The sequence below is a fragment of the Danio rerio genome, chromosome 19, assembly GCF_052040795.2.
Source record: "Danio rerio strain M-AB ecotype USA chromosome 19, GRCz13ab, whole genome shotgun sequence".
NCBI classification, from domain to species: Eukaryota; Metazoa; Chordata; class Actinopteri; order Cypriniformes; family Danionidae; genus Danio; species Danio rerio.
The window spans coordinates 105,001-122,500 of NC_141039.2; the positions used below are offsets into that span (position 1 = coordinate 105,001).

At 51.8% G+C, this 17,500-nt stretch overlaps 2 protein-coding genes and 1 long non-coding RNA gene across 12 annotated transcripts in view; 2 read left to right on the forward strand and 1 right to left on the reverse strand.

The window, feature by feature from the left end:
- The window catches only part of col14a1b (collagen, type XIV, alpha 1b), a 32,047-nt gene extending 21,114 nt beyond the window's left edge, over positions 1–10,933 (forward strand). For 2 of the 4 annotated variants that reach the window (XM_087295108.2, XM_087295110.2), the window contains 21 exons: positions 628–771; positions 865–1,029; positions 1,175–1,213; positions 1,389–1,527; positions 1,915–2,057; positions 2,257–2,366; positions 3,797–3,955; positions 4,112–4,189; positions 4,900–4,986; positions 5,095–5,148; positions 5,228–5,323; positions 6,319–6,372; positions 6,453–6,506; positions 6,812–6,865; positions 7,465–7,536; positions 7,667–7,702; positions 7,810–7,876; positions 7,953–8,141; positions 8,322–8,399; positions 8,743–8,898; positions 9,740–10,933. In XM_087295108.2, coding sequence (XP_087151234.2) covers positions 628–771; positions 865–1,029; positions 1,175–1,213; positions 1,389–1,527; positions 1,915–2,057; positions 2,257–2,366; positions 3,797–3,955; positions 4,112–4,189; positions 4,900–4,986; positions 5,095–5,148; positions 5,228–5,323; positions 6,319–6,372; positions 6,453–6,506; positions 6,812–6,865; positions 7,465–7,536; positions 7,667–7,702; positions 7,810–7,876; positions 7,953–8,141; positions 8,322–8,399; positions 8,743–8,898; positions 9,740–9,942 — 2,177 coding nt within the window. In that variant the 3' untranslated portion in view covers positions 9,943–10,933. The remainder of the gene's footprint in view (positions 1–627; positions 772–864; positions 1,030–1,174; positions 1,214–1,388; positions 1,528–1,914; positions 2,058–2,256; positions 2,367–3,796; positions 3,956–4,111; positions 4,190–4,899; positions 4,987–5,094; positions 5,149–5,227; positions 5,324–6,318; positions 6,373–6,452; positions 6,507–6,811; positions 6,866–7,464; positions 7,537–7,666; positions 7,703–7,809; positions 7,877–7,952; positions 8,142–8,321; positions 8,400–8,742; positions 8,899–9,739) is intronic. The other 2 variants (XM_087295109.2, XM_087295111.2) reach the window with 1 other exon arrangement.
- LOC141378948 (uncharacterized) lies at positions 8,478–13,109 on the reverse strand. Its single transcript, XR_015516266.2, has 3 exons — positions 12,875–13,109; positions 9,748–9,938; positions 8,478–8,879 (listed from the first exon to the last, which is right to left on the reverse strand). It is a non-coding gene; the product is annotated as an uncharacterized LOC141378948 (long non-coding RNA).
- On the forward strand, positions 12,491–16,888 carry zhx2b (zinc fingers and homeoboxes 2b). 7 transcript variants are annotated; one of them, XM_087295126.2, is made up of 5 exons: positions 12,491–12,529; positions 13,433–13,565; positions 14,015–14,101; positions 14,190–16,051; positions 16,450–16,888. In XM_087295126.2, the coding sequence occupies exon 4, from the start codon at positions 14,339–14,341 to the stop codon at positions 16,037–16,039; it is 1,701 nt and encodes a 566-aa protein (XP_087151252.2). In that variant the 5' UTR covers positions 12,491–12,529; positions 13,433–13,565; positions 14,015–14,101; positions 14,190–14,338; the 3' UTR covers positions 16,040–16,051; positions 16,450–16,888. The 7 variants fall into 7 exon arrangements, with proteins under 7 accessions (XP_087151252.2, XP_087151250.2, XP_087151248.2 ...); XM_087295125.2 differs by lacking the exon at positions 12,491–12,529 and adding an exon at positions 13,311–13,345; XM_087295124.2 differs by lacking the exon at positions 13,433–13,565 and having other exon boundaries at positions 12,491–13,361.
- The last annotated feature ends 612 nt before the right edge of the window (positions 16,889–17,500 follow it).

Genomic DNA, 17,500 nt, shown 5'->3' on the forward strand with positions numbered 1-17,500 from the left:
TATTAACAAATAAACAAGTAAATACTGAACATCAGCAGCAGATACATCAGCAGACAGCTCAGATCATTCAGATGAATAGCTGTAATCAATGAACAGAATCAGCTTATTAATGTCATTCAGCGTCTGTCTGTACAAACACACACCCAGAGCCCAGCTGAGTCCCGCAGCGCCACAGGACTGATGAAGACTGCAGACGACAGGCGACGGCACCTGTGATGAAAGGAGAGGCAATCCGGCTGTTTAATCTGTATTTAAAGTGTTTTCATGCCCAAACAAAGAGAAGCGCAGAACACTCGCATTCAAGAGCCAGGAGCGCCCCCAGCAGTATCAGAGGAAGACTGAAAATACAGGAAAACAGCTTCACAGGATGAAAGCGGGAGAGTAAAATACGGCAGAATGCGAGCTGTGTGTGTGTGTGTGTGTGTGTGTGTGTGTGTGTGTGTGTGTGTGTGTGTAACAGTAATGTTTCCATCAGACACTCTTCACTCTTACTCCAGTACCATTTAAGATTGTTATCTTTGCTCGAGTGTAGATTTTGGAGACTCCGCCCCCCTCTGCACACACACCGTCACTGTAAACACACACACACACACACAGCAGTGCAACAGTGACCTCTGACCTCTGCAGGCCGAGCCATGAAGCATGTGAAGGACTCTGTGTTTGCGCCGGTGGGCGGGGCCAGAAGGGGCGTGCCTAAAGTGCTGGTGGTGTTGACAGACGGCCGTTCCCAGGACGACGTGCTGCAGGTGTCCCAGGAGCTCCAGGCTGAAGGTGACACACACTTACACACACACAGACGCACACACGCACTCACACACACCTCCAGCAGCATACACACGTGTGTTTACCACTGTCACGTCGCAGGCTACATCGTGTTCGCCATCGGGTTCGCGGACGCGGATTACGGCGAGCTGCTGAGCATCGCCAGTCGCCCCGGAGACAGACACGTGTTCTTTGTGGACGACCTCGACGCCTTCCGCAACATCGAGGAGAAGCTCATCACCTTCGTCTGTGAAGCAGCCTCAGCCAGTGAGTGTGTGTGTGTGTCTGTGTGTGTAAGTGTGTGTGTGTGTGTGAGTGTGTGTGCTTGCATACATGAGTGTGTGTGATCATGTGTGCACACGTGAGTGTGTGAGTGTGTTTGTGTGTGACGTCTTTCTGTTGTTGTTTGCAGCGTGTCCTTCTGTACCCATGAGCGGCAGCACTCTACCAGGTACACACACACACACTCACACACACACACACACACTCACACACTCATAAACCCTAACCTACAAGTCTGAGAGGTCAGACATACAGTTGAATTGTGATAGCAGCTGCTGGTTGTAGAGCTCTGCAGGAGTGTGTGTGTGTGTGTGTGTGTGGTGTGTGTGTGTGTGTGTGTTCAGGCTTCCGCATGATGGAGATGTTCGGGCTGGTGGAGCACCTGTACAGTAGTGTGGACGGCGTGTCGTTGGAGCCGGGAACCTTCAACAGCTACAGCAGCTACAGACTGGCCAGAGACGCACTGCTCACACAGCCCACCAGGTGGAGCTCACACACACACACACACACACACACACACGCACACACAGCCCACCAGGTGGAGCTCACACACACACACACACACACACACACGCACACACACAGCCCACCAGGTGGAGCTCACACACACACACACACACACACACACGCACACAGCCCACCAGGTGGAGCTCACACACACACACACACAGCCCACCAGGTGGAGCTCACACACACACACACACACACACACAGCCCCCCAGGTGGAGCTCACACACACACACACACACACACAGCCCACCAGGTGGAGCTCACACACACACACACACACACGCGCACACACACACACACACATCAGCAGTGTTCCCCGTGTGTGTGTGTGTGTGTGTGAGCGTCCGCTGTGCTCCGCAGGTTCCTCCACCCTGAGGGTCTGCCGTCTGACTACACCATCTCCATGCTGTTCCGCCTGCTGCCCGAGACGCCCCCGGAGCCCTTTGCATTGTGGGAAATTCTCAACAGCAGCAATGAGCCCTTAGTAGGCGTCATTCTGGACAGTAAGTGAGCGTGACGTGAGTGTACGGGAGATGCTAACACGCGTGTGCCGGTGTCAGAGTGCAGAGCCGGCAGCGTTAGCTAGCGAGTGTTAATGCTAATGGAGCGTTGAGAGGACGTCTCTTGATATGAAGCTAGTGGAGCGAGCAGATAACGTGTGTGTGTGTGTGTGTGTGTGTGTGTGTGTGTGTGTGTGTTCAGTCGCAGGGAAGACCCTAACCTTCTTCAACACTGACTATAAAGGAGACTTCCAGACCGTCACGTTTGAGGGAGCCGAGATACAGAAGCTGTTCTACGGCAGCTTCCACAAGGTCAGTGTGTGTGTGTGTGTGTGTGTGTGTGTGTGTGTGTGTGGTTCACTAGTGCTCTGTTCAGCAGGTTTATGAGGACAGGTCTCGTGTCCCTGTAATCCGCGGATCCGGATCCAGCACCTCATTTTACTGATCCCCCTTCCCGACCGCCCTCCTCCCCCGTCCGCTGTTCACTTTTGTCTGCAGCAATCGATTCTGGCCAACCGATAAGCAGTTCAGGAAACATGTTCAACAACATCCGGCCAATCAGCGATGTGGGCTTTGTCACATGACTGCATTTTGGTTCTTTTCAACTGGTTCAGACCACAGCAGTCAGTGTGAAGAGGAGCCAGCACCAGCAGAACTGTGCTGCAACGCATCATGTGCTGCTCCTGATCCAGACCAAATGAACCGACCAGTGGTGTGACAGCGCCGGTACAGTCAGACACAAGCGAACACAGCAGACCGGAAACACTGCCGCTGCGGTCCATAGTTCAAGCGTATTGACCTCTGACCTCTGAAATCACATCACATGACAGCGTGGACCAATAGAAGATCAGACATCATCAGATCAGACATTAGCAGCAGATCATACATCATCAGCAGATCAGACATCAGCAGATCAAACATCATCAGAAGATCAGACATCATCAGCAGATCAGACATCATCAGCAGATTAGACATCATCAGCAGATCAGACATCATCAGATCAGACATCAGCAGCAGATCAGACATTAGCAGCAGATCAGACATCATCAGCAGATTAGACATCATCAGCAGATCAGACATCATCAGATCAGACATCAGCAGCAGATCAGACATCAGCAGATCAGACATTAGCAGCAGATCAGACATCATCAGCAGATCAGTCATCATCAGATCAGACATCATCAGCAGATCAGTCATCATCAGATCAGACATCATCATCAGATCAGACATCATCGGATCAGACATTAGCAGCAGATCAGACATCATCAGCAGATCAGTCATCATCAGATCAGACATCATCAGCAGATCAGTCATCATCAGATCAGACATCATCAGCAGATCAGACATAAGCAGCAGATCAGACATCATCAGATCAGACATTATCAGCAGATCAGACATCAGCTCGCTTTTAAAGCCTAATTGTTTTAACCCCGCCCCCTTTTTACTTCACCGTTAGTCAGAGTTTCCCACTCACCAACGCCAGTGGTGCTGCAGCTGTAGGGGTGAGGGAGGGGCTTATGACCAGCGGCTTATAAACTAGTCCTCATAAACTACATACACAAGAGTGTGTGTGTGTGTGTGTGTGTGTATGTCTGTTTGTGTGTGTGTGTGTGTGTGTATGAAGAAAACAATCTCTGTGTGTGATGCTTTCTCTCTGTGTGATGCTTTCTCTGTGTGTGTGTGTGTGTGTGTGTGTGTGTGTGTGTGTGTGTGTGTGTGTGTGTGTGTGTGTGTGTGTGCAGCTGCACATTGCGGTCAGCAAGACGTCTGCAGCGGTGATGGTGGACTGCCGCTCTGCAGGGGAGAAGCCTGTAAATGCAGCCAGAAACATCAGCACTGACGGCCTGGAGGTCCTGGGCCGCACCGTCCGCTCCAGAGGCTCCAAAGACAACTCTGCCCCGGTGTGTGTGTGTGTGTGTGTGAGAGAAAGAGAGATCAAAGACAGCTCATACATAAACACTGTGGAACGATTAAAATAACACTGTGTGTGTGTGTGTGTGTGTGTGTGTGTGTGTGTGTGTGTGTGTGTGTGTGTGTGTGTGTGTGTGTGTGTTCAGTTTCAGCTGCAGTCCTTTGATATCGTCTGCAGCACATCATGGGCTCGACGGGACAAATGCTGCGAGCTGCCCAGCCTGGTGAGAGAGAGAGAGTGTGTGTGTGTGTAATAGTGTGTGTGTGTGTATGTGTAATAGTGTGAGAGAGTGTGTGTGTGTGTGTGTGTAATTGTGTGAGAGAGTGTGTGTGTGATGTTTGGGAACAGCGCCTCCTACAGGACATCAGAAGTGAAGCTGAAGCTGTATCTGTCAGAGTCTGCCGCCTCCTCTGGTCAGACTGTATGGGCAGACTGCAGCGCCCCCTGCTGGGTGTTCTGTAAACTGTAGAAGCTTGATGAAGATGATGAAGATGATGATGATGACTCTGTCCCTGCTGTGGTCAGTGAGCTATATATAGAGCTAGTGCTTCTCCTCAGAGTGATACTCCTCTGCTGGACAGATGATCTGCTCGTGCTGTCATCAGGATATAGTCAGCTCATCCGCCTTCCTTCAGCTGTTCAACCCTAAAGCGAGATGAAAAGCCGTTTACACACTAGCGTTGCACTCCTGCATATCCCCTATCAGCAGCTCTGATCATTCCCGCTCATCACCTGCATCTGAGCATCACTGCATCTCTGTCATCCTCCGCCTGCTCCAGCGCAGCTCACTGCACCGCCACCGAGTCACACCACACTAGCCTAGCCTGCTAAACAGCCAAGATGAACCACACAGCCCACAGTTAGCATCACACGCTAAGAGTTAACCGGTTCAGTACCTTTGTCTTTTCACTGTGTGTGTGTGTGTGTGTGCAGAGGAAGGAAGCTGACTGTCCGTCTCTGCCGCGTGCCTGTACCTGCACTCAGGACAGTAAGGGCCCCCCTGGACCCGCCGGACCCCCGGTACAGCCTTCATCACCATCAGCATCATCACCATCATTCAGACATCAGTAACTGACTGTGTGTGCGTGTGTGTGTGTGTGTGTGTGTGTGTGTGTGTGTGTGAGATAGGGAGGTCCTGGGATCAGAGGTGCTCGAGGAGATCGTGGTGAACCCGGCCCTGTGGTACAGTATTACCCATAATGCACCTCACTGACATCTGACCAAATCATAAGTGTGATTGTGTGTGTGTGTGTGTGTGCAGGGTCCTGTTGGTCCAGTAGGGGATGCTGGTGTTCCCGGTGCTCAGGGGCCTCCTGGTCCTCCAGGGCCCAGCGGACGCTCCATCAGAGGCCCTATGGTAATGGACCGCTCAGTCGACTCCCTGACTCAGTCTCAGGGACCCACATTAACACATGGGGGGGGAACCGTAGGGAAATCTGTGTTCTGTGTCCTGAAACCCGTGCTGTGTGTGTATGACGAGGAGAAATGTAGAAATGCAGTGTACATGTAGAGCTGTATGAGAGCTGGCGTACGCGAGCGCAGCAGTAGAGGCTGTACATCACCGCTGAACACTGAACACCTGCAGCGTCCTCCTTACAGCATCAGGGAAGCGGATCTCCTGTCACTGTCATGTGACCTGTAGGAGGATATTCATCTGTGTCTGAGCATCTGGGCTGAATGTTTGACGGCGTCTATATAAACGAGGATGTTATCAACACACGCTATATATATAATGGTGTGTGTGTGTGATGGTGTGTGTGTGTGTGTGTGTGTGTGTGATGGTGTGATGGTGTGTGTGTGATGGTGTGTGTGTGTGTGTGTGTGTGTGTGTGTGTGATGGTGTGATGGTGTGTGTGTGTGTGTGTGTGTGGTCTTCAGTGTGATGATGGTGTGTGTGTGTGTGTGTGTGTGTGTGTGTGTGTGTGTGGTCTTCAGTGTGATGATGGTGTGTGTGTGTGTGTGTGTGTGTGTGTGTGTGTGTGTGTGTGTGTGTGTGTGTGTGTGATGATGGTGTGTGTGTGTGTGTGTGTGTGTGTGTGTGTGTGTGTGTGTGTGTGTGTGTGTGTGCTTTATCTGCTGATTGCCGCTGGGCTGGCCGGGTTGTGTGATGTTTGATTGGGGGATGTTCTGGGGGCGGGGTTAGCCGTGGGCTAGTGGCCCGACAGTGAAACACCACATGATTTCAGCCTCACCGCTCATGCTCCCGGGCGATTGGCCCGGCCCGGCCTGGTAAATGTCCTGCTCACACTGGCCCGACAGGGGAAACGCGCCGAGAGCGTCAGTGTTAGTTGAGCTTGGTGTGTGTATCGCCGTGTGTCCTCTGTGTTCAGCTGTTCTGATGGTGTTTTTCAGGGCGCTCCGGGTGAGTCGGGTCAGAAGGGTGATGCTGGTCCTCCAGGGCCACAGGTAAACCTCCACTTCCTGTCTGTGTTCTGCTTCATTTCCTGTCTGTAGTGTGCTTGACTTCCTGCCGTGTGCTCCTGCAGGGTGTTCCTGGATCTCCGGGGTCTGTGGGCCGTGATGGACCTCCAGGGTTACGGGTAACGTGCTTTACGTGTGTGTTAGTGATGTGTGTGTGTTGGTGATGTATGTGTTTGTGATGTGTGTGTGTGTGTGTTAGTGATGTGTGTGTGTGTTGGTGATGTGTGTGTGTTTGTTAGTGATGTGTGTGTGTGTGTTAGTGATGTGTGTGTGTGTGTTAGTGATGTGTGTGTGTGTTAGTGATGTGTGTGTGTGTTAGTGATGTGTGTGTGTGTTAGTGATGTGTGTGTGTGTGTGTTGGTGATGTGTGTGTGTGTGTTAGTGATGTGTGTGTGTTGATCACGCGTGTTGTTCTGCTCCTCAGGGTCTACCGGGTCAGGACGGGCCTCAGGGTAGAGTTGGGCCACCGGGACCCATTGTGAGTGCACACACACACACACACACACACATAATCCGCTGATGTATGATGTGCTGAAGTGTGTCATTAGCCTGCTTTTGAGTGACGCTGCCAGTCGTGAGATCGCCCCCTGGGGGCTGCTGCAGTACAGGTCATGAAGCCGCCTGCTCCGTGTTAATGAAGGAGACGTGAAAAAATGCATCATGCTTGCAATAAAATGTTCTCGAAGGCGGCTGTGGTCAGCAGAGGCGCTGGTCATCAGCTGATGTGTGTTCTGGGCGTGGCATCGTGATTGACAGCTGTGATTGACAGTTTCTCAAAGCAGGCGTCTGAGCTTCAGCAGGAGACTGAAGTGTTCTCATACAGTCTCTGTGTGTTTTCATCAGGCAGCCCCTCTGCACATGCCCAGCTCCAGTTCAGCTGTGTTTGCCACAGTGTGTGTCCGTCACGACCAGCGAAAGTGTTTCAAGTGTTTAACAGGAAATGTGCTGTCACGTCCTCCATATTCCACAGCAGGACAGAGGAACAGAACAGCACAGATCCAGTTACAGGCCTGCTCTGCTGACTGTGTGTGTGTGTGTGTGTGTGTGTGTGTGTGTGTGTGTGTGTTTCATCCTCAGGGAGGTCCAGGAGCCCCCGGAGCCCCAGGTGAGAACGGCCCTCCAGGACCTACAGGAGACCAGGGCCCTCCGGTATGTGTTTTTCAGTACAGACACACACACACACTCACACACGTTCACACACACACACACACACATACGTACACACATCAGTGTGCAGGTGATGCTGACACACAGCATTAAACCCTCGCGTGTGTTTCAGGGAGCCGCGGGGCCCAAAGGCGAGAAGGGTGAGCGGGTGAGTGACGCCTCCGCGTGTGCAGCTGTAGATCATTGATCATACGAGACGCTGATCAGATGTGTGTGTGTGTGTGTGTGTGTGTGTGTGTGTGTTATTGATCACAGGGTGAAGTCCAGTCCACCGCTTCTGTTCAGGCCATCGCCAGACAAGTGTGTGAGCAGCTGATCCAGAGTGAGTCAACACACACACACACACACACACACACACAGATTCTCTCTCTCACACACACTCACCCTCCGCTCCGCAGGCCACATGGCGCGCTACAGCTCCATCCTGAACCACATCCCCAGTCAGCCGGTGTCCATCCGCACGGTTCCGGGGCCCCCAGGAGAGCCCGGCCGGCAGGGGCTTCCAGGACCTCAGGGAGAGCAGGGGCCGCCCGGACGACCCGGATTCCCCGGCACCAACGGAGAGAACGGCCAGCCGGGAGCCAGAGGTGCGCAACACACTGACCTGAGATCTGTGTGTGTGTGGACGCAGAGGAGCTGACGGGCTGTGTGTGTGTGTGTGTGTGTGTGTGTGTCTGTGTGTGTCTGTGTGTGTGTGTGTGTGTGTCTGTGTGTGTCTGTGTGTGTCTGTGTGTGTGTGTGTGTGTGTGTGTGTGTGTGACCCTCAGGTGTCCAGGGGGAGAAGGGCGAGAAGGGTAATCCGGGCGTTGGTGTCCAGGGACCACGAGGACCTGCTGGAACTCCAGGTGAACATATGAATATAAACACACACACACACACACACACACACACACACTACACTAACCCTCAAACAACTACAAAACTGAACTGAACAGGTTTAATGAGGACAGAACTACACTCCCATGATGCATTGCACATGATGCTCCATAAACACATCAGAACTGTGACGCTGTTACTGTGAGTGGTGCATCATGGGTAATGCAGTCTTCATTATTAACTGAGCCGGATGATAGAGTTAGGTGTGAGGTTGTGTGTGTGTGTGTGTGTGTGTGTGTGGTTAAACTGAAGCTGTTTTGTCCAGACTGTCACACTGAGACAGGAAGCTGAAGACTCTGTTTCCTGCCGCAGGGCCTCCTGGTGAAGGCAGAACAGGAAGTCCAGGACCATCTGGTCGGCCTGGAAGCCCCGGGAGTCCCGGAAGACCCGGAATACCAGGACCGGTGGGTCCAGCAGGTCCTCCAGGATACTGCGACCAGAACGCCTGCCTGGGGTACAACGTAGGAGGTGAGAGAGAGAGAGAGAGAGGGTGTGTGTGTGTGTGTGTGTGTGTGTGTATGCACTAATCTCTGTAAGCTTCATGTTGTTGAGGGTTGTGTGTGTGTGTGTGTGTGTGCATGATGATGATGACTCACTGCTGCTTTGCTGGATGCTGCCGGTGAATCTTCTGCATGTGTTGTTGCAGGGGCAGGGGTGTGGCCTGAGTGTCTGAGTGGTGAAGTGTATTTTGGGGGCGGGGCAGGGGTGTGGCCTGAGCATCAGGTTGAGTGAGTTCACCCAACACATGAGCGGATGCGCTGCTGTCCTGCGTTCAGAGTGTGTGTGCGCATCACAGAGCCGCTCAGAGATGACGACTGCAGGATAAAGCCGTTTCTGAAAGCTCACGCTGAGCACTGATGACGGCACAGAGCGCTCATTTCCTGGGTGAATTGACTCTTTAACGCGTCTCTCAACTGATTCAGCCTCTCACATCTGACATCAGCACAGTGAAGGAGCTGACGGAGGTCAGTGTGACGTCACTATAATCCCCCTATCCTCATTCACCAACACGAGCAGCAGAACACTGTAGAACTGGACCTGCTGCAGTGCTTTATTGGCAACTAATGGTGTAGAACATCAAACACACGACTCCTGAACACACAGCACACACTCTGATTCCTCCATCACTCACTGCAGAGAGGACTCAGGCGCGGGGGTCAGGTGTGTGTGTGTGTGTGGAACAGGCGTGTGTGTGTTTGGTGTGAGATCAGTTGAGAGCCGCAGCAGTAGCGTTTGCTTTACTAATGTGTGTGTGCTGTGTGTGTGTGTGTGTGTGCGCATGTGGTGTGTGTGTGTGTGCGCGGTGCAGGCGCTGACCTCACTGACACCGATGTCCCTGTAGTTCAGCTTCCGCCGAGCTCCTACCAGCCGTACGGGCCGGAGGGTGAGGCGGAGGAGGCAGACCCGTACGGCAGCTACGGCTCCTACTATCAGCCCAACTACCCACCGCCACGGCCCGTCCAGGAGGAAGAGGAGGAGCTGCGCTCGCCCGGCATGCAGAGGCAGACCTGAAACACACACACACACACACGCACACACACACACACACACACACACACACACTGCAGATGCTGACCAGTGTCCATTACTGAGCATACACACTGATGAAGCGGCACAGCGGAACAACAACAACCATCAGCTGCTCTGCAGAACTCAGAAGATCACCACTGCACACACACACACACACACACACACACACACAGCCCTTATGCACATCTATAAACATCCACAGTCAAGCCATGTTAATAAGCAGCCATGTTGAGAACAGAAGCACGCCGCTTTACTCAGTGACGGAGGCCTAAAATGGTCACTTCTGTCTGTTGTTGTGTGGATGTGTGGAATATGTGCCTTATAATCACAGTGACATTGTGAATATGTGCTTTATTGGAGTTATTTAAGGATATTGAACTGTCCACAGAAACAGCAGCAGCCTAGTTTGAGTCTCTCTGGTGAACCGATTCGTCTTGGTTGAATCAGTTGAATCAGTGAGTCGTTTCTGTCCGTCGCTCTGATTCTTCGCTCAGACTCTGCTGCTGGCTGTCTGATGACTGAACATGTGGATTTATCTGTGTTTTTTCCTCTTCATGATTATCTGGAGAGAGCAGTGCAGTTTGTAGACGTTTATATCATATTGTAGTTTTATATTCAGCTTTTAATATCCTCTCGTCTGTCCTGAATATGTTAAAGAAGTGAACATCAGGCTATTCCTGATCAGTCCGAGCGCTTCCTCTGCCGGCTCACTGATTGATTATGATTGTGTGTGTCTGATTGATCATCTTATTTATTTGATATGATGGAGTTTCGTGTTTGTCAGCGTGTTTTACCCTGAGCCTCTTGGTTTATGGTCCTCACACGCGTTCACAGTCCTGTTTCCTGTGTATTGATGTGACGGTGTGTTGTCTGATGCTCTGTGTTGATGAATGATGCAGTATTTGTGTGTGCCTGTGCTAATGTCACGCGCATTCACCTCATAAATCCCTTTAATAAACACTCTGAGTTATTACACCGTTTCTCTGTTCATTCGTCTGCTGTTAACCCTTTCCTGACATCATGTTATACTGTACGCCGCTGAGGTTAAACTCAGCTCCTGGAGCTCTGCACAGTTCAGCTTTAACCCTGATTAAACACACACAGTCCTTCAGGCTTGTGTGAATCCTCCAGGTGAGTGTGCTGGAGCAGAGCTGCGGCCTCCAGGAGCTCAGTCTGACACCGCTGCTGGAAGAGCTGCGATCGTCTGCGCTGTGAAACGCTGAGCAGGTGGGATGCTGAATGAAGTGTTAAATAGTGGGACACACACACACACACACACACACCCTGCCATGCTCTCCCCCAGTTCTGAATGTGCTGAATGTAGATTAATGCAGATCTACATGTGTAGTGGCGCCAGTACTCCAGCAGGGGGCAGCAGCTCAGCATTCAGATCTGTGTGTGTGTGTGTGTGTGTGTGTGTGTGTGTGTGTGTGTGTGTGTGTGTGTGTGTGTGTGTGTGTGAGCATCATTCTCTGCTTTTTTAATAATTTATTTGAACATGCTGGATAAAGCCATTCTTATCAACAGAAGAGTGCACACACACACACACACACACACACACACACAGTCTTGCGGTCTGGGTTTGGAACTGAATCAGCTGATGATGACGTTACAGGAGAACAGGAGGACGCGGGACCGCTGAAGAACACACTGAGACACAGCCTGTTGAACACCTCCATTAGTGGATCAGCTGTGTTTGATCAGGGCTGGAGCAGAGCTGCGGCTCTCCAGGAGCTGAGTCTGACTCCTGTGCTTTACAACACTCCAGCGGGCATGTGAAGAGGCCGTTCACCAAGTTCAAGTAAACATACCTTTAAAAACAGTACAGCTGACCCAGAAATGAAAACTGTCCTCAGTTCAGCCAGACCGGGGTCCCAGAGCGAGCGTCTGTCTGTTCAACACTATGGAGAGTTCACTGACTGACGGACTGACGCAGTGTGTGTTGCTGCTTTATCCCAAACGATCCGATGAACTAAATTGGCCGTAGTGTGTGTGTGTGTGTGTGTGTGTGAGAGAGAATGAGTGTGTATGGGTGTTTTCTCAGTACTGGGTTGCTGGTGGAAGGGTATCCGCTTTGTGAAACATGCTGGAATAGTTGGGGGTTCATTCCACTGTGGCGACCCCTGATGAATAAGGGACTGAGCTGGAGAAGAATGAATGAATGAAATAAACTCATGACGGGATATTCCTCATGGAGTGTGAGTAACTTATTGAGATTATGAATGAGTGAATGTGTCCGGTGTTCGGTGTTTACTCTCGGTTTATTGTGAATGAGCACTGTACTGCTGTAAACAGGTGACAGTGTGTGTGTTTCAGTGTTCAGGTGAGTTTGAGCTGTAACACACACACACAGATCAAACACCGCGCTCCTCATGTAAACAGGTGTGTGTCTTTGCTTACATTAATACTGTCGTGTTTACAGTTCGGGATCGGTGACGTGCAGGACTCTGAATGAACATCCTCGCGTGACGTACCGGATCATGTGTCGGTAACCGTGGATTCCCCCAACCCCTCTCTCTCCTCCGCTTCTGTGGGTGTCGGTTTGCCGGAGAACCGACGCGTTTCTGAGGTGAGTCTCCGCTGTCCGGTACCGGAAGCGCCGAACTTTAGGAAAGAGCCGTTATTATTAGCCGTTAGCCGCTGCCTGAATGCCTGAAGCGATCCCGCGCTTTCTGAAGGAGAGACGAGAGATTCTGCTGCTGTTCGCCCCGTGTGTGTGTGTGTGTGTGTGTGTGTGTGTGTGTGTGTGTGTGATTCGATGTTTGGTCGCTTTTACGGTATTTATTATTCAGTATTTAACGGGAATCTCGTTGCTTAATCTGCTGATGAAGTTTCAGATGCTAAACACCGGTTTCTGAAGCAGCTTAACTGTCTGCCGCCAGTCTGCGTGTGTGTGTGTGTGTCGCATTCCAACCTGTGTGAGTTAGTTCGGTGTTTTGTGCTCTTCTCCGCCGTTTACCGGTGTCCGGTGTCAGCTGTTTATGTTGATCCCGCTGATCTGCTGAGTAAATCGCCGTTAACTGTCAGTCTGCCTACTCACGGGTTTCCAAGGTAACAGCTGTCTCGCTTCTGGAGTCACGTGATGCTGAGGGTTTTCACACACACACACACACACACATTTATCTTATCGTCTTGTTCTACATTACTGTAATGTCAGGGGGCGGGGCTGAATGTGTTCAGTGGTGCTGACATGAATATTCAAATGGGGCAGCTTCTGGATCAATAACAGATGTGGGCGGAGCTTGAGATGAGTGACAGATTAAACTGCCCTCTCGCCAGCAAACACCAATCAGAGGAGCGTTATAGGGGCGGGGCTTGTTTTAAATGCAGTGTGAGTAAAGAGCAGGGTTCAAGCAGGGGAGGAACAGCAGCAGCTCCTCTGCCAGTGAGAGAGTTAATGAGTGAGTTCACCCTACTCAACTCTGCAGCACTGATTGTGTGTGTGTGTGTGTGTGTGTGTGTGTGTGTGCAGCTCATCTGCTCATGTCTTCACTCTTGGAGGAGAGTCGATGTTGAGTTTGGCTGTGGACGGAATTCCTGAGCTGGAATCAATCTGATTGGATGAGTGTGTGGGGGCGGGGCTCAACACTGTACTCCCATTGGCTGTGAGCAGTTTCAGCTTTACACTTGTTCCTTACAGTGTGTGTGTGTGTGTGTGTAATTGGACAGGCGTGTTAAGGACACACACACACACACACACTCTGCTTTGTGTCGGGCTGCTGTAATTAATGAACACACAGGCTGTCACACTCACACTGTTGCCATAACAACAACATGTAAATGAAGCTTGGCTTAATATTCTTACATTTCTAATCAGCAGAAGAAACCGGATCCCTCCCTGTATTGCTTTCCCTGAGCATGCACACACACACACACACACACACACACACACAGTTTTGTACCCTTGTCAGTCCGTTGTGTGTCTGCGGGTGTGTGTGTGATTTAGAGTGAGTAATGGTCAGTGGAATAAGATGTTTAATTGAGTTGTTCTGTGGCATCATCTGTAATATTTACAGTATTTTTCATAGTCATGTTCAGATAATCCTACTTCCAGATAAAAGACAGCTGCAGGTCTTGCTGAAGTGTTCATCTGATGCCTGAATATACCGGCGCTGAGCGATCACCGCACCAGTTAAAGCCAGTGAAGATGCAGATTTCATCAGTGTGTGCAGGATTGGTGTGACAGACCTGCTTAACGCTGTGTGTGTGTGTGTGTTCTCTGTGTGCAGATGATCGTGACTCCTGCTTTTGCAGATGGAGCTCTCGGCCTGCAGGAGCAACTCATTCCTCCCTCCTGAATCCTGCCTCCTCATCTGATCCGCTGGTTTTCCACTGACCCCCTCTGCCAGCCCGCTCTCTGCCCATCAGCACTGCCCTGATGTGGGTCCGCAGGTCGTCCTGTAGCCTGGAGGATCCAGCGGCACCGCTGCGGGACACACATGAGAAGCATTCGGCCCCGATACACGCTCTGCTGAACTCCCCGAATAGCAGAGAACACTCGGACATCCCCGAGGGACACTGCGGTGTTACTGACGCCCAGCAGCTGAGAGAGAGTTTCCTTCAGGAGTGTGAGGCGGTGTGTGTACACTCGACTGAACACACTGCAGACACTACACACTCTGCACATAGTACACACAGTGAACAGAATACACACCCTGCACACACACCGGCGGACAGCAGCAGTGTTCTGCAGAAAGCTCTGGGGGTGCTGGACAGTGTTGGGTTGGAGGAGATGCGGGCGGTGTGTGTGAACGGCTCCATCATCTTCCTCCCGGAGACGAGTGTCATGACGCTGCCGCTGCAGAGGCCGCCTGACCCCAGCATGTGTCCGGCAGTGCCCGTCCCGCTGCCCTGCACACATGACCCCGCCCTGGACCGCAGCGCCGCCCTCATCTCCGCATTCTCCAGGTTCCCATACCCGACGCCAGCGGAGCTCACCGGGCTCACTGCGGCCTCCACACACCCCGAGCAGCAGATCCGGCTGTGGTTCTCCACCCAGCGGCTGAAGCAGGGCATCTCCTGGAGTCCAGAAGAGGTGGAGGAGGCTCGGAAGAAGATGTTCAATGGCAGTACAGTGTTGAGCACTGCTGGTGTGTGTGAACAGACCCCAGATAGAGCATCGCCCCCCTGTACATCGGCCCACCCCTCGCTGAAATGCTCCTCAGGATCTGCTGTGTCCACAGAGGTCAAGCGGGCTGAGGTAACCCCTGATGTCTATTCTCTCTCTGGGATTTCAGAGATGGGAACTTCCAGCCCTGCTCCTCCCGAGGCCTGCAGGACTCCTCCAGCAGAGGAGAAGCTTCCGATGGTGAACCTCCAGCTGAAGATCCCTCACTCAGTGCTGCCGAAGGAAAGGCTCCCTCTGTCCCCCATAGTATCCACTAATGTCAGCAGATCTCTAACTCACCAGCAAACCGACAGTCATGTTTCCGCCTCTGCTCCTGAAAGCCGGTTTGGCAGCAGTGTCCTGTGTACCGCTGCTGCTCCCTGCTCCAGAAGGGTCTCCCCGTGGGTTTATGACCACAGCGCAGTCACCCAGACCTCATGTGCGGTGTCTGCTGGTTTGTTTCCCGCTCCATGTTCTCTGCTGGAGCAACAGATGAAGCTTCTGGAGAAGAGTTTCCAGAAGAACAGCTGCCCGTCCTACAGTGAGGTCGAGAGCCTTCAGATCAGCTCCAGACTCTCCCGAGAGGACGTCGAGAGCTGGTTTGTGGGGCGCAGAGCACATCGAGATGGTTTGGAGCAGGCCCTGCTGAGCTCCATGGGCTGTAAGCCTGTGGACAGCAGCTCCATCAGCCAGATGAAGACTGTGTTGCCCCAGAGCCGATGGCCTTCACCTGGACAGACGCTAGATCTGAAGCGATGGTTCCGGGAGCCGAAGCAGACCTGTGGGCAGAGCAGCGACTGGAGGCCTGCAGACAACACTAAACACACAAACACAAGACACCGGCAGCTGAGAGACCGCATCGCCCCCCAGCTCCAGAACTGGCTCAGCAGCACGGGCAGCAGCGGGGAAGTGTATGGTGCAGACGGAGAGGCCTGCGGAGGCTGGAGAACAGGAGACACAGACTCACAGTAGGACACACAGAAGGTATGTTTACTGATGAACGCAACATGTGCAGCGTTTCTGTCTACATATCATGAAGGAACCAGCAGTGTAGCTTAAGCTGAGCACAAATCATTCCCCCAGAAAATAATCGCAGCTTTTCAAATGAAAACTAGCCACTGTTATCTTCAGGTAGAACTGCACTTCAACTGGACTATATTAGTGGACTACTGTAGGGAATAGTAATGGAGGGTATAGGGCTGATTTCAGACACAGCCTCAGTGCGCTAATATAGTTGAGCTTTAATACACTTTTCATCGTTGTATGTGATATGAAGCTCACTGAGGTGTTTAGTGTGGACGACGGTGTGTGTCAGCTTGTGTTGAATCTTCACACACACACACACACACGTATTGTGCAGTAATTGTGATTTACCTCTGCAGATGTGCTTCGGGACCGTGGTGAGAGTGAGCGCAGAGCGGAGTCCTGTTTTCATCCTCCAGTTCGACTTCAGGATCCTGTAATTGTGTAGAGTTTGTTAAGTCATCTGAGGGCCAGTTAAACTGCAGACTGCAGGACATCGTGCGTTGTGGGGACGTTGCTGTAACGTTGTGTGGATGTTTTCTGTTTTTGAAGCTGAAACTTCTGTGCCAAAGCTGGAGTTGCTGAATGCTCTTCAGCCGCAGCTCTGTGCAGTGTTGTGCCAGAAACTGAAGGATCATGTGACGCCAAACTCCTTCACTCGGCAGCCATCTTTGAAACGTCTCTCTGCAGTTTGCTTGATCGTTCTGTTTAAACGGGGAAACATCAAACTCTCCAAAACTACTAGCCGAGCTCGACTGAACCCTATTGTAGGAGTCATCAATAAAATAAACAACCGAGTCTTTACTGTCATTTCTAAACACCCGAATCAAACATCGCGCTCCTCACACACACACTCCTGCAGCCGCAGAGTAACAGCCTGAGCTGTGATTGGCTGTCGGTGATGGTGGACTCAGACGCTGTAATTTGGCCAGTCAGTGTGTGTGTGTGTGTGTGTGTGCTCATCACCCGCTGGAAAACAACAAAACAGATTGAGTGTGTGTGTGTGTGTGTGTGCAGGATGGATCTCGCCGCAGTGGAACGGGCCGCTGTCCTGCTAAACCACTCATTACTGTGGTGTTTGTCTGATTACCATACTCTGCTCTGATTGGTCTTCAGATGTGTGCTCAGACTCAGAACAGACAAAGCAGGTCACTGATGTCAGGTGGACGTGTGTGTGTGTGTGTGTGTGTGTGTGTGTGTGTGTGTGTGTGTATGAGAGAGAGAGAGAGAGAAAACCGCTCAGACTCTGCAGAGTCCTCATGTCACGTGTGAACCGTCTGAGCTGAAGATCAGTTCCAGAACCATCAGGGTTGATGAGAGAGAGAGAGAGAGAGAGAGGGAGAGAGAGAGAGAGAGAGAGAGAGAGAGAGAGGTGTCCGCGGCTGCAGGAGCGCGCATTATGATCCGGCA